This window comes from Mustela erminea, chromosome 10, assembly GCF_009829155.1.
Source record: "Mustela erminea isolate mMusErm1 chromosome 10, mMusErm1.Pri, whole genome shotgun sequence".
Taxonomy (NCBI): domain Eukaryota; kingdom Metazoa; phylum Chordata; class Mammalia; order Carnivora; family Mustelidae; genus Mustela; species Mustela erminea.
In genome coordinates, this window is record NC_045623.1 from 79351436 (window position 1) to 79365088 (window position 13653).

At 53.7% G+C, this 13653-nt stretch overlaps 1 protein-coding gene and 1 pseudogene across 1 annotated transcript in view; one reads left to right on the top strand and one right to left on the bottom strand.

Annotated features, from left to right (window-relative positions):
* Positions 1-243: 243 nt before the first annotated feature.
* On the bottom strand, positions 244-2365 carry LOC116568223 (annotated as a pseudogene).
* The window catches only part of BMP8B (bone morphogenetic protein 8b), a 32021-nt gene continuing 20714 nt past the window's right edge, over positions 2347-13653 (top strand). Inside the window, exon 1 of the mRNA XM_032301604.1 lies at positions 2347-2697. Within this exon, the coding sequence (XP_032157495.1) occupies positions 2364-2697 (334 nt within the window). The 5' untranslated portion in view covers positions 2347-2363. The remainder of the gene's footprint in view (positions 2698-13653) is intronic.

A 13653-nucleotide genomic window follows, 5' to 3' on the forward strand; every position in this document is an offset into this window, starting at 1 on the left:
TTGAGACTCTCTCATGGTTTGTCTCCCTCTCTGATTTTGTCTTGTTTCATTTTTCCCTCCCTTACCTTATTTTGCTTATAAGCTGCAACATCCTTAAGAGGCTTATAAGCAGGGGCGCCTGAGTGGCTCAGTGGGTTAAGCCTCTGCCTTTGGCTCGGGTCATGATCTCAGGGTCCTGGGATCCAGCCCCACATTGGGCTCTCTGCTCAGAGGGGTGCCTGCTTCCCCCTCTCTCTCTGCCTACTTGTGATCTCTCTGTCAAATAAATAAAATCTTAAAAAAAAAAAAAGAGGCTTATAAGCAGTGTGGAAATTCACCCATTGGATAAAAGGCAGACTAAGCATGGGTTTAAAGGCACCAACAAATGATTGTTTGCTTAATTAATTTATGTACAGTAGGCTCCATACACAATGTGGAGCTTGAACTCACAACTCCAGTTCAAGAGTCTCAGATTCTACCGACAGAGCCAGCCAGGCATCCCAGTTCTGATACTTCCTAAAAGTTTGAAGTGATCAGGGGAAATTCTTAATTTTGGTGGACTTCTTAATTTATTTTGAAGTTTAATATTGAATCCACACTGGGGCCGCATAACCATCTATGGTCCAGTGCCCTCATCTAGTCTTCCTGGAAGGTCCTTTGGGTCCATCCTTTGCCAGCCCCTCAGCCTCAGCCTCACCTGGGCCATATGCTCCCCAGGCTCTCCAGGTTTCACTGAACAGCTCACCTGCCCAAGCCCAGCTCCACTGTTGTATGAAAGGGGAAGTCCCTTAACTTATGCGTGCATCAGTTTTCTTGTTTGTTAAAAGAGTGGGTTGAAATGGCGTCTACCCTCTATGTGCGAGCCTTAAAGCAATAATGTAGAGCACGCATAGCACACGGTAAGTGCGGAGTGGTGCCTGCATTACGCTCCCTGGCATCGCACATCAGCAGTTTCCTCTGCCCATTGACCTTTCCTCTCATCCCAGGCCCATTCCTTCCAGCCTTTCGAGCTCAGTCTGGGTGTCACTTCCTCCCAGTGCAGCGCCTTAGCCATAAATGAATAAATGCAGCGAGAGAGCGTCCAGGAAGAGCAGAGTGTTCAGGAGGGGGCTGAGTCAATGGAGGGGGTTCCGTGTAGAGTCTTCTCTTGAAAGCCCTTGGAGGTCCTGACAATTAAGATGCGCAAAGGGAGCTTCCTGGACGCTCCGGAAGGGCCCCAGAGTTCCCTGGCCCAGTTGGACACGGGTGTGCATCTCCCTTGCGCGGCTGGATCAGCTTGGGGGCTGCAGGGTGCAGATCAAGAGCATGAGGGATCATCGGGGAGCGTGGGGAGCCCGCCTGGGACGCGGGCCAGGAGCTCGCTGGAGCCAGGTAGATGGAAGCCCCGGAGCAAGAGACCGAGCAGTAGTGAGGGAAGGAGAAGCCGCCAACAGCGCGCGTAAGCGGACAGCGGGAGAGGGGGTGGCCAGCGAGGAACTGCGGAGGCGGCGGGTGGCAGAGGAACGCGTCCCACTCTCCCGCCGCAACTGGCACCAGCGGGGTCCCTCTACCTCTAGACCCCACTGAGGTCTTTCAGGTCCTGGAGCAACCCTCCGCGCACCAGGCGAGACTTGCCGGGTCACTGCGCTGGCGGGACGGCGCTCGAGGACACGTCCTGCGGGAGTTCAAGTCCCGGATTTGGCCGGACCGGGCCGCTATCCTGGAAAACCTAGGACAAGGCCCCGCGGTCGCCCGACGGCGCCCCCGGCGGCAGGGAGAGGAGCCCAGCAGGGTCGCGAAGACGGCTGGGCAGAGGACTCCTCACCCGACCCGTCCGTCACCAACGACGGCTTACATCTCCGGGAAGCCAGCACCCGCGACACTAACCGAGACCCACAGCCCCTTCCCGGTCGTCGGTTCCGCGGCTTTGGCCCCGCCCCGCGCCGCCATTGGTCAGGGCGGAAGGGGGCGGGGCCTGACGGCAGCGCGCGGTCCCCACAGGCGGCGGAGGCGGGGCGCGCGGCGCAGACGGCTGGTCCCACTGAAGAGGTGCCCGCGGGTCCGCGCCGCCCTCAGGGCCAACCGGAGCTCGCCCGTCGCCCCTACCTTGGAAGCGGCCTCGGCAGTAGCCGACCGACCGCACAGCGGCCACAGATTGGCCGCCAGTCCCCAGTCCCCGGCCCCCGGAGGAGCGCCTACCGCGAGGCGGCCGAGGCCTCCTCGACGCCGCCGAGAGCCCAGCAGGTGCGGCGCGGGAGGCGATCGGAGGTAGCGCCGCGGCCGCCGGCGACCCCAACCGGAGGAGCCGACCCCGAGCCTCGCCCGCCGCTCGCCGTCGGGGCGGCCGCGGTCTCCGCTCGTCCGCGGAGCGGATGCGAACCGGCTGAACGCCCGCCCGGCCCGCCATGGCCGCGCGCCCCGGGCCGCTGTGGCTCGTGGGTCTGGCGCTGTGCGCGCTGAGCGGTGGTGGTCCCGGCCCGCGCCCCCCGGCTGGCTGCCCGGTCCGCCGCCTGGGCCCGCGCGAGCGCCGCGACATGCAGCGCGAGATCCTGGCGGTGCTGGGGCTGCCCGGGCGGCCCCGGCCCCGCGCGCCGCCCGCCGCCGCCCGGCTGCCCGCTTCGGCGCCGCTCTTCATGCTGGACCTGTACCACGCCATGGCCGACGACGACGACGAGGACGGCGGCCCCCCGGAGTGGCCCCCGGGCCGCGCCGACCTGGTCATGAGCTTCGTCAACATGGGTGAGTGCGGCCGCCGGCTGGGCGTCTGGGGCCCAGATGACTGTTCGGCCTCCGCCTGGACGCGCGGCGCGGACGGGACCAGGGACCCCTCGCGGGCGGCAGGGGCGAGTGCACCGCCTTGGCCAGTGCGCCCCCGCCTCGAACAGGTGCCCCCTGGTCGTGACCACGCCCCCAACGAGGGTTGAGGAGTGCGGAGCTCAGGGCCAAGTCCACGGCGGGTGGGGGCGAATGTGAGTCCCACGGATGTGCGCGTTCGTCCCGCCCCCGAACACACCGAGGGTAGGAATCATCTCCTGTCGGGTGGACCGGACAGTGCCAGGAAGACAGTTTGGTCCCAGGGAGACAGATGAGTAAACAGGCCCAGATGCTGTCACAGTGATAAGGGCGATACTGGAAAAGGACAAAGTTCAGTGTGGAAAGCCCCAGTCACATCATCAAAGTGACCGGAGCTGAGAACCCAGATGTCCTGAGTGCACAGCTGCCTGTTCCCTGGCCAGAGCCCCAGCTCCTGCAGGTGAGGGTGTGGCTGCCAGGGCAGCAGGCGGGAAGGAGTAGCCTCTGAGCTCAATGAGGCAGTCAGTGGTCCTGTCACCCTGGGCCTAGCACCTGGGACATGGCTGGCAGGCAGTGAGTGTCCAGGCCGGTGGAAGGACCCAGTAGGCCCCTTGGACCCTCCTCGTTCTTCCACGCAAAGCCCAGCCTTTCCTTTCTACGGTAATTTTTCTCCAAGTCGTGGACCCATTTGTGGTTAGAGTACTCAAAGGTGTCTCCCCATTACTAAATCTCTTTAATCTGCAGTCGTGAATGTCCCCTATCTGCTGTGCCTCCTGTCTGTAGCCAGTGAGTTCCAGGGTTCTGGGCTGGAGCAGACACCAGACTGGATGTGGGATTGAAGGACTACAGCTCAGGCTGAGGAGGAGACAGGACCCTTGCCAAAGCCACAAGCATCCCTTCACGTACAGCATCACGCTCACCCCTCCCCACAACCCCGGGAACAGACATGATATTCATCCCCATCTCCCAGATGAGGACAGTGAGGCTCAGAGAGGTAATGTCATGCCCAGGACAGCACAGCCTCTCCATGGCCCAGTCAGGACAGGCCCAGATTGTTTGGCCCTACATCGGGTCCTCAAGGAGATGATATTTCTACTGTCAGGAGGACAGGCTTTCAAGGTGGAAAGAGCTTCCAGAGAGATTTAGGCAGAGGAACCCAGGGGATGGAGCAGCAGCAGGTTTTGTGGGGTTTTCAGCCATTCGCTTCCTCTATAAGGGCAGGCAGAGTGGACAGTCAGGGAGACCTCTGTCCTCCACACCCCAGAGTTGGTGGGTGGGCTGGGGTGGGGAGTGAGCACCAGGAAGTGGCTGTTAATCTCTGCTGAGAGCCGGGTGCCAGGCATAGGACTGGGTCAATGGGTTCTGAATGCCACCTTCTTGGTTAAGGGCAGGGTGGGGGACTCAGGACGAAAGAGACCATGTGTGGAACTGAAACTAGAGCCCTTTCCTCAGGACAAGCTGACCTGAGGCCAGAACCAAGAGGGGTTGTGGATACAGTCATCCTGAGAATGTCCCTAAGGGGGACATCCATTAGAGTGAGTCTCTGCCCAGCCAGTGTCCTGCTTCCCCAGCATCCCCTGGGTGAAGGCGTGCACAGCCTTGGTGGGAGCTCTTACTGCGAATTAAGCAGCACCTTAGCTCAGACAAATCTGATTTCTCTCCTGCCTCTGCTATGTGACCTCAGGCAAGCCCCTTGCCCTCTTGGAGCCACAGATCCATCCTTGTAAAATGGAGCTCCTAGAGATCAGTGCATCATCAGGGGTATTGTGGGATGGGTTGATAGATGGGAGGAGCAGAAAATCAGCCCTCTAGTAGGTGCATCTGGACTGGTCCCTGTTGCCCCAGCTCCCTGCCAGCTGCTGCCCAGCCTTGGTTGGGTGTGTTGGGAATGTCCCACACTTCACATGGGCAACCCAGAAACAGATTTTAAAAGCCAACCAAGAGGTGCCTGTACCTATTTTTAAAATAAAAACGAGCACCTGAAGAGCCTTTGTTGCACCCATCTAGCGACATGTAAGCTGTTTTACCAGCCCCCTTTGCATGGGCTCAGAGAGGTAAAATGGCCAGCCCAGGGCCACACAGCTCATCCATGGCATCATCCAGGGCCTGTGGATTCCTGATGCCAGCTTCTTCCCACGCTGTCTGTGTGTGTTTCATTAAGATCTGAAGCCTCTGACGCTGTGGGATTAACAAGCAGATCTTTGTTTGGTGGAAGCCCAGTCTGTGGGCGGGCCCAGCCAGCTGTCAGAGGGCTTCTTTATTCTGATGTACTAATTGCACTAGTAGAACTCTTGCAGTGTGAGTGGTTTAACTGGTAATTACCTAGGCTGTGGGGGTGGGAGGGTTAGACACCTAGCAGGAGTCTTTGCTTCTTTGGAGGCCCAGGCCCCAGGCCCTTGAACCGCCACAGAGCCTGATGGCAGAGTCATGGTGGCATCTACGCCCACAGCTGGGCTCCTGTACCCGCACCACCAGCTCCACCTCTCCTACTGGCCTCATCTGCTCCAGAAGCCAGACCTAGTGCCTGCTAGGCCCCTGACCATCCACGGCAGCCTGTGGGACCAGAGGCCTTGGCCCTGTCACAGGCCTCCGGCCCACAGGCCGGGCATCTGTGCCCAAGCAGATGCTTTAGGACACCTCTGTCATGGCTGCCAGCATCTCTGGAGGGAGGCCGGGGCTGTGGTCAGAGCTGGGGCCCCTTCCTGGCCTCTCTGTCTCAGACTGTACACTCTTGGCTCCCCTTGGTCAGGACATGCTGATGGGGGCTGATGCCCATGTGGAGCAGATGGGGTCTGTCCCGAGTGTCTCCTGTGCTCCCGGAGAGGAGAGCCCTGAGCTGGGAGGCAACATTCACATTCTTACACCACCTGGACCCACCACTGATTCCTTCCTGTCCCGAGTCACCTCCCTTCCCTCTGCTTTCTCGTCCAGTCCACAGCGATGGTGTCAGGAAGCAAGGGGCCTCCCAGCCCTGACCCCGTGGCCCTGTGCTGGAGACAGCTCCTCACCGCACTGCCCCATCCCCTGGGCTGGAGGATGGTCTGACCGGCTGTACCTTAGGCACCTGGGGTTGGCCCTGCGGCTGGTGAGGGAGGAATGTGGAGGGAAGGACTGACTCTGCGTGTTCCTTCTGGTCCTTCTCCACCTTGAGTCAGAGGAGTAGCAGATACCGAGTTCCAGGTCGAGAAACTGAGGCACAAATAACCCTGCAGGCAGAGGTCTAGCCAGAAATGCATGGAGCCGTCTTCACTCTTGTCCCAGCCCTTCTCTGAGCAGACTTACTCCTGTGCCTTGAGGACGGGGGTGTTGACCTGAGGTGTTGGATTTGGGGCCAGCAGGGCTGTGTAAATGAGGAATCTGGCCCACGTGCTCCTCAGCCCTGTGACCTTGAAGGGGCAATGCTTGGTCTCCATGACCCCAGGGTCACTTTCTTTGGTTCTTTACTAGGGAATTCTTTCATTTTTCATGAATTCACTCAACAAATAGTTGTGTGATAACTGCCATGTGCCAGGCACAGTTCTGGTTACTGGGATGTGACAGTGAGCCTAACCAAGTCCAGCCCTCATGGAACCGGTCTTCGGAGGGGGGGATGCAAATAATAAATGCATAAACCACAGAGATGGTTGTCAAGTGGTGTAGACAGTGACACCCCCCCCATCTGGAAACCAGGAGCCAAGGGACAAGGGGAAGGCAGAGGGGATTTAGATGGGGGGTTCTGACCGTGGACTCAGACATAATCTGCATCTCAATGCCACCACCTGCTGTGAGTGTGATCTGGGTCTTCTAGTTCACCTCCAGGAGGCTCAGTTTCTTCCTCTGTAAAATGGAGGCACTCAGGGTACCCACCCACCGGAGCTGTTCTGGGAGCATGTGAGATGATGCCTGGTGAGGACCTTGAGCCCAGAACCTCCAGGTCTGTGCCTTCATTTGCAGTACAATTACAGTCACATCTATGTTTTGGAAAAGAGGAGAGTGAAGCTCAGAGAAGTTGGGTGATTTTCCCAAGGCCACCCAGCAGGTCTGCTCCCTGCTCCTCTGCTCTTCTGCTCTTCTGCTCTTCTCCAGTATAGAAGCCGCCTCTCCCTGTGGGGCCCTGGCCCATCATTAGGTGCATTAAGTGTGGCGGAATTGGACTGTGTGGAATGTAGGTTGTAAACTGAGATTCTTATTTTGAAAATATCTTCATTTGAGGGTTTTATAGAACTAATGATAATGAATGTTCACTGTAAAAAATTCATACCATATGGATTAATTGTAGGAATTTCATTTTAGAAAATCAGACCATATGTTCAGAAACATAAAATATGGGGGCGCCTGGGTGGCTCAGTGGGTTAAAGCCTCTGCCTTCGGCTCAGGTCTTGATCCCAGGGTCCTGGGATGGAGCCCCTCATTGGGCTCTCTGCTCAGCAGGGAGTCTGCTTCCCTTCCTTCTCTCTGTCTGCCTGCCTACCTGTGATCTCTGTCTGCCAAATAAATAAGTAAAATCTTTAAAAAAAAGAAAAAAAAATGAAGCCCTTTGCAACCCTCTCTCCACTTCAGAGAAAACCAGCATTTTAATCCTTTGCTGTAGTCTCCCCAATCAGCCCTGACATTTTATCAATACAGATATTAATATTTTATTATTTTTTATAAAATGGAACATTAAATGCCTACTGTCTTGCTACTTCACCGGTCATTTAACAGTAAATCCTTTGTCCATCTGAAAAGCCGTTAATGTGGCCATATGCCCAAAGGTGGCATCTCTTATTAAAAATTAACTTAGCTTTATCAATGTGTAATTGACATGTAAAATTATAAGATATCCAAAGTATACTATGTGGTGACTTGTTATATAGAGGCATTGTCACAGGATTCTCCGCAGCTGGTTAATCACCACACTGGTCACCTCACAGATTTCAATTACACACTATTGTGTCATCAGCTCTAGTCCTTATATTTTACATTAGGTCCTCAGAGCTTATTCATCTTTTTTTTTTTTAATTTTTAAATTTTTTATGAACATATAATGTATTATTAGCCCCAGGGGTACAAGGCCTTATTCCTCTTATAGCTGGATGTTTGTACCCTTTTAAATCTCTCCAATATTCCCCACCCTTAAGCCCCTGGCAACAACTTTCTACTCTCTATCTTTATGATTCTGACTTTTTTTCCTAAGATTTCACTTAGCATAGCATGATTTCACCATGCAGTATTTGTCTTCTCCGTCTGGCTTATTTCACTTTGCATAATGCCTTCAAAGTCCAGCCCATCTTGTCACAAATGACAGGATTGCTTTTTTTTTCATGACTGAATGATACTCTGTTGTATGTACACACTGTATCTTTTTTGTCCATTTACCTGTTGATGCACACTTAGGTTGTTTCTATATCGTAACTGTTGTGAATAATGTACAGTGAACATGGGAGTGCTGTGATCACTTCGGGATCCTGTTTTCATTTCCTTTGGATCTATTCTCCGAAGTATGTGTGCTGAATCATATGGTAGTTCTGTTTTCAGTTTTTCAAGGAACCTCTGTGATGATTTCCACAATGGCTGCACCAATGTACATTCTTACCAACAGTGGACAAGTGTTCCCTTTTCTCTACATCCTTACCAACACTTGTTATCTCTTGTCTTCTTGAGGATAGCCATTGTAACAGGTGTGAGGTGTAGCTTATTGTGGTTTTGATTTGCATTTCTCTGATGCCGAATGATGTTGAGCACCTTTTCATGTGTCTGTTGGCTATCTGGATGTCTTCTTTGGAAGAATGTCTATTCAGTTCCTCTGCCCATTTTTAAGGATTTTTAAAAAATTTATTTATTTGGCAGAGAGAGAGTGAGAGAGAGCACAAGCAGAGGGAGAGGCAGGCAGAGGGAGAAGCAGGCTCCCCGCTGAGCAGGGAGCCCTATCTGGGGCTTGATTCCAGGACCCTGGGATCATAACCTAAGCCAAAGACTGAGGTCACCAACTGAGGGCCACCCAGGTGCCCCTTTCTGCCCATTTTTAATTGGATTATTATTATTGTTATTATTTTTGCTATTGAGTTCCTTATCTATTTTAGATATTAGTTCCTTATCAGATAAGTGGTTTGCAAATATTGTCTTTCATTTCACAGATAACTTGGTTCCCTTTTCTCTAAAACCCTGTCAGTCCACCAGGATGGTGTCCCCTGTGAATCCCTGATAACTGCCTCCTTCCCCACATCCATCTCCTCGGTGTTTCTTACCCTTCTGGGGTAAATGTCTACTACCACCCCCTGTAGGCAGGGGAGGAAGTGGAGTCTCAAGGACTATAAGTGACTGGCTCAGTTCCTGGGTACCCAGGTCCACAGGAGCGGATGTGAAAAGTGGATCACAGCAGTGAAGAGGCTTGCCCCTGCCACTGGGAGGCCAGAGGGGTGGGCTACTTTGGAGGAGGACACGCCAGGTTTCAATCCTGGGTCTATCACTTGAGAGCCGTGAGATGTTGCACAAGTTACTAAGAGCCTCCATATCTGTTTCCTCACCTTTAACATCAGAATAATGTACCTATATCCTGGTGCAACACTTAAATAGGTTAAGGCTTTTAAACCCTTAGCAAGTGCCTAGCAGTGCTCAGTTAGAGCTGCCAGCGATCCGAGGGAAGGGCCTGCCGTTTATCTACACCCTCCCCCTAGCCCAACCATCCCCTTAGGGACCTGCAGCTGAGTGGGTTTCAGGATCCATTTCAGGATCAGGCTTCCTGGGTTCAGATCCCCATTCTGCCTCTTGCTGTTTGTAGTGGCTGCTGTGTATTTGCCATGTCTTCTCTTCAGGAGTAAGCTGCCTGGAGGGTGGGCTTCGGACCGGTGGCGAGTCTTCCTCTAGGCACTAAGTGGCCAGGTGCACAGGGGCTGCTTATCCAAGGTCAGCCACCCTCCTTGGCAGCACCCCACATTTAATGGCTATTTTATGGGGGTGTAAAATGTCCAGCCCCCTCGTCTCAAGGAGGACTGCTCTGAATGGCCCCTGTGCAGGAGGAATGGGCTGAGGCCTTTGTGGGTCCACATCACTGTTCAGCTGAGCTCAGTCCTGCTGCCTCCATTCCTTACAGAGAGTACTCTCTGCCAAACCTTCTGACTCAGGGACTTTTTCCCAGGAAACCTGACCTGAGATACTGTTTATATGATTTTTGTGTAAATTATTTAATGCTCTGTGCCTCAGTTTCCTCCCTATAAAATGGGAGAGATAATAGTTCCTGTGTCATAGGATTGCTGTGTTAAATGAAATAATCTGTGCCAAGTGCTGAAACAGTGCCTGGTAAATACCCAATAAATGTTAGCTTTATCTGTTTTTAGCCCAAGGCCAGCTAGTTAGTAACAAGACCAGAAGTAAAATCCAGTTATTTCCTTTAGCTGCTGGCTCTGTGCTCGGAGCAGCAGCCACTTATTCTGAGCAGCCAAGGGCTCTGAATACAGTGTGTTCTGGGGAAGCTGAAGGCTGCAAGGCCTGGGTATGGAGAATGTTGGATTGTTCGGTCTGTGGCCATTCTTTAACACTACTAGGAACTCACTGTGTGCCATTCCCCTTCCTGGTTATCTTGGGGCCTATTCCAAAGTACAGCCCCAGCCCAAGGTCTGCTTGTTATAGCTATAAATTGAGGCAAAATGGGAGGAATGACCATTCATGCATTCAGCAAACAGGAGCAGAATGGTTCAGCACAGCAGAAGACAGACCAGGTATTCCTCTCATTTTGTGGGAGACAAACAAGGCCAGAAGAAGAGGAGGAAGGTTCTCCTGGCTGGAGGACAGAGAAAGCTCGGCAGGAGATAACATTCACGCTGGACCTTGAAGGAGGGTAGAACTTAGTCAGAAGGCGGGAAGGAGAAGGTGTTCAGGTGGGGGGAGGCATGAAGGTGAAAGCTCTCGGCGTGTTTTAGAACTCCAGTTCCTCCAGTGGAAATCTACTCCAGACAGTTTCCCTGTTCAGGTTCCCTCTGTGTGTCCCTTCATGCCAGCATTCAAGTTCCTCGAGTCTTGTACACTGTGTCCAGTGTTCTAGTCCAGCTTAACCACATGGTGGTCCCTTGATATGTCCCCAGTATGCTGAGGCTTTGAATGAGGGGAAAATACAAACTTTGGAGTCAGATACACCTAGACTCTCATCCCACTTTGGGTGCTCCTGTGGACCCATGCAAATCAGTTACCTTCCCTGACCATCCATGTTCTCATCCATAAAACTGGGCAAATAATGCCTCTTCCACTGAGTTCTTGTGTCCTCTGGCCTGGTTCTCAGTGATCCTGTCTCCTGGTGTTCATGCCCTTGTGCAGGTCCCTGCCACACTGTGCCAGCACTGGTCTGTGTGACCAATAGTACATGAGAGTGGTGATGATATGTCACTTCTGAGACTAGGTATAAAAGACTACAGCTTCCTTCTTGGGTCCAACACTCTGCCACTCCCCGCACCCCCACCAGATTGCTGATTCTGGGGGAGGTCATGCTGTGAATGCCATGAGCAACCCCAGGGAGAGGTGGACACCATGAGGAACAGAAGAAGCCTGCCACCAGCAGCCACATGAGCTTAGTAGATTTGTTCATCCTAGCCAGGAGGGACCCTGAGCCAGACCCACCTGGCTAAGTGCCTAGATTCCTGACCCTCAGAAATATGTGAAATAATAAATGTTTCTTGTTCTAAGCTGCTACAATTGGGTTACTGTGTTACACAGCAACAGATGACGAAAAGAGTTAGGTAAGCATTAACAGAAGTGGTGTGTGTAACGTGCCCAGTGTGATGCCTGACACAGTGGGGTGCTTAAATAATGGGAGCTGGCACATTATTTCCCAACCCTGTGCCTTTGCCTCTCTTGCATTTCTGGCTTGTCAGAAGTCTCCCACCACTCTCAAATCTGTTTTCTAGGAAGTGTCACTGACCCTTCTCCCCACAGCACCCTCCATGATTAGAGCCCTGATCCCCCATCCTATGTATTTTTCTTAGGATTTGAGTCACTTTCTGCCAGCCTCATTCAGAGCCATGCCTTGCCCCTTTCTCCTGCTCCCTAAGAAACCATGAACAACCTGAGAACAGGGGCCAGATCTGACTCTCCATGACATCCCCCCTCCCACTGTGCACCCCAGGTCCTGTGTGGCAGGTGCATGGGGCAGACTGGCAAGGTGCAGGAGCCTGGGCCTGGTCAGCTGGGGCAGAGCAGGGCCTGCCCTCCCTGTCCTTATGGAGGCTGACCATGGGTGCAGCATCTCCCTAAACGCTTTCCTGGGATCTCCAGTCCTCCCAGGGCCCTGCCTGGAGGAAGGTGCCTTCAGCAGGCATTCTGAAGGGACTGGGGTCCTCCCTTTGACAGCAGAACCTCATTGACAGGTGACCCTCCCATCCTAATTTTGCCACCTACAGGGAATCTGTTGCCACACATCTCACATCATCTTTAAGTCTGAAAGAATGTGCCCTGCCCACTGATGGGGTTCCTCCAGCACTGGGGCCCAGGACAGGGAGGTACACCCACTCCACCTCCTCATGGGAACCTATTCCCTACGGGAGAAAGGGATGTGTCACTGTGACCACATCTTTCTGGAAAACTCCCACAGTTCAGTTCTTTCCCTGGAATTGCACTGGGGAATCGTATACTTGCTCAATCTCGTTGGATCTATTTTTGGCCTTGACTGACTTGATGTGGTGGAGTGTGCGGGTGTTCCCTTTTAATTTGGGGTCTAAAGCTGTCTGAGGTCTGGACTGGCAATCATGAGTGCAGAGCCATTTATGGAAGCAGCTCTTGAAAAAAGTCGGTAATGAAAACTGACTAAAAATACCTTAGAAATGAAGCCTCCTTGGCCTCCTCTGGGTAGCACTGAGATTTCTGGGTGGGAGGGAGAAGCCCTTCAGACACAGAACTGGTAGGTGATCAGTGCTGCATCTCTTCCCGGGGCCCCCACCAGGCACAGAGATCCTGGTCTTGCTTTAGGTCTAAAGGGGGCGCCTTAGCCTTGTCACTAGCAGGACTAGCCAGATGGGACCAGTGCCTCTGCTTCTGGGACCCTCAGGAGCCTGCTCTCTACCTCAGCAGCCTGGCTGTGGGAGTGGGGGCTAGTCCTGCAGCAAAGTGAAAATGTGAGGGGCTTCTGACGGAGACCCGCTGTGCTGTGGAAGCCATTCCCAGACCAGCAGCTGCCCCACTGTCCTGTGGAGCTTGGGAAGAACCTGCAGACACATGCCCTCTCTGGGCCCCCGGAACAAAGGGAGCTCAATGACATCCACTGAGAGCCTCCCATTTCCGCCCCACATGGTACAGTCCTGCCCTTAATTGCTCACCGTCCAGAAGGACACACGAACTAGAGATGGGGACCCCTGGGACAGGGGAAAGAGAGAGGCCAGCAGGCTGATCTGTGTGAGGTCAGAGGAGGACGAGGTGCCTTGAAAGCTGGACCTAGAGGAAAAGCATCCTTTAGACAGGGCAGAATGGGGGTGACTCAGGAGAGGGCGCTTTGGGGAGGGCCTTCAGGGGAGGGAAGAGGCATCTGTAGCCAGAAGGCCCAGGAGGCCATGAGGTTGGGCTGGGCCAGCTCGTGGCGGGGCAGAACCAGAGCTTAGTCTCCTCCTGGGGACCCTGTGGGGTTGGAGAAGGGTTTGAGGGCAGACAGGTCAGGCAATTCTGTTTTCTTAACAGCCACTCTGGGTAGCTTACTTTTGGTCAGAAGCAAGACAGATTTAGGTCCTGAGTGACTCTAAATTTTGTCCAGGGCACAAAAATAGCCAAAGCTTTTGTTGGTGTAGGACTGGTGGACTCAGGGTGTGACATCTGGAGATCTAGCCCACGAGTGGTGCAGGGCCTCAGACACAGAAACGTAGAATGTGGATGGTGGTCACAGAGGGTGGAGGACATCACGTCCCCACAGCGGGCCTTTCCCAAATGTGGGATCTGGAGGTTGGTTTATCAGAGACTAAAGAAGGCTGA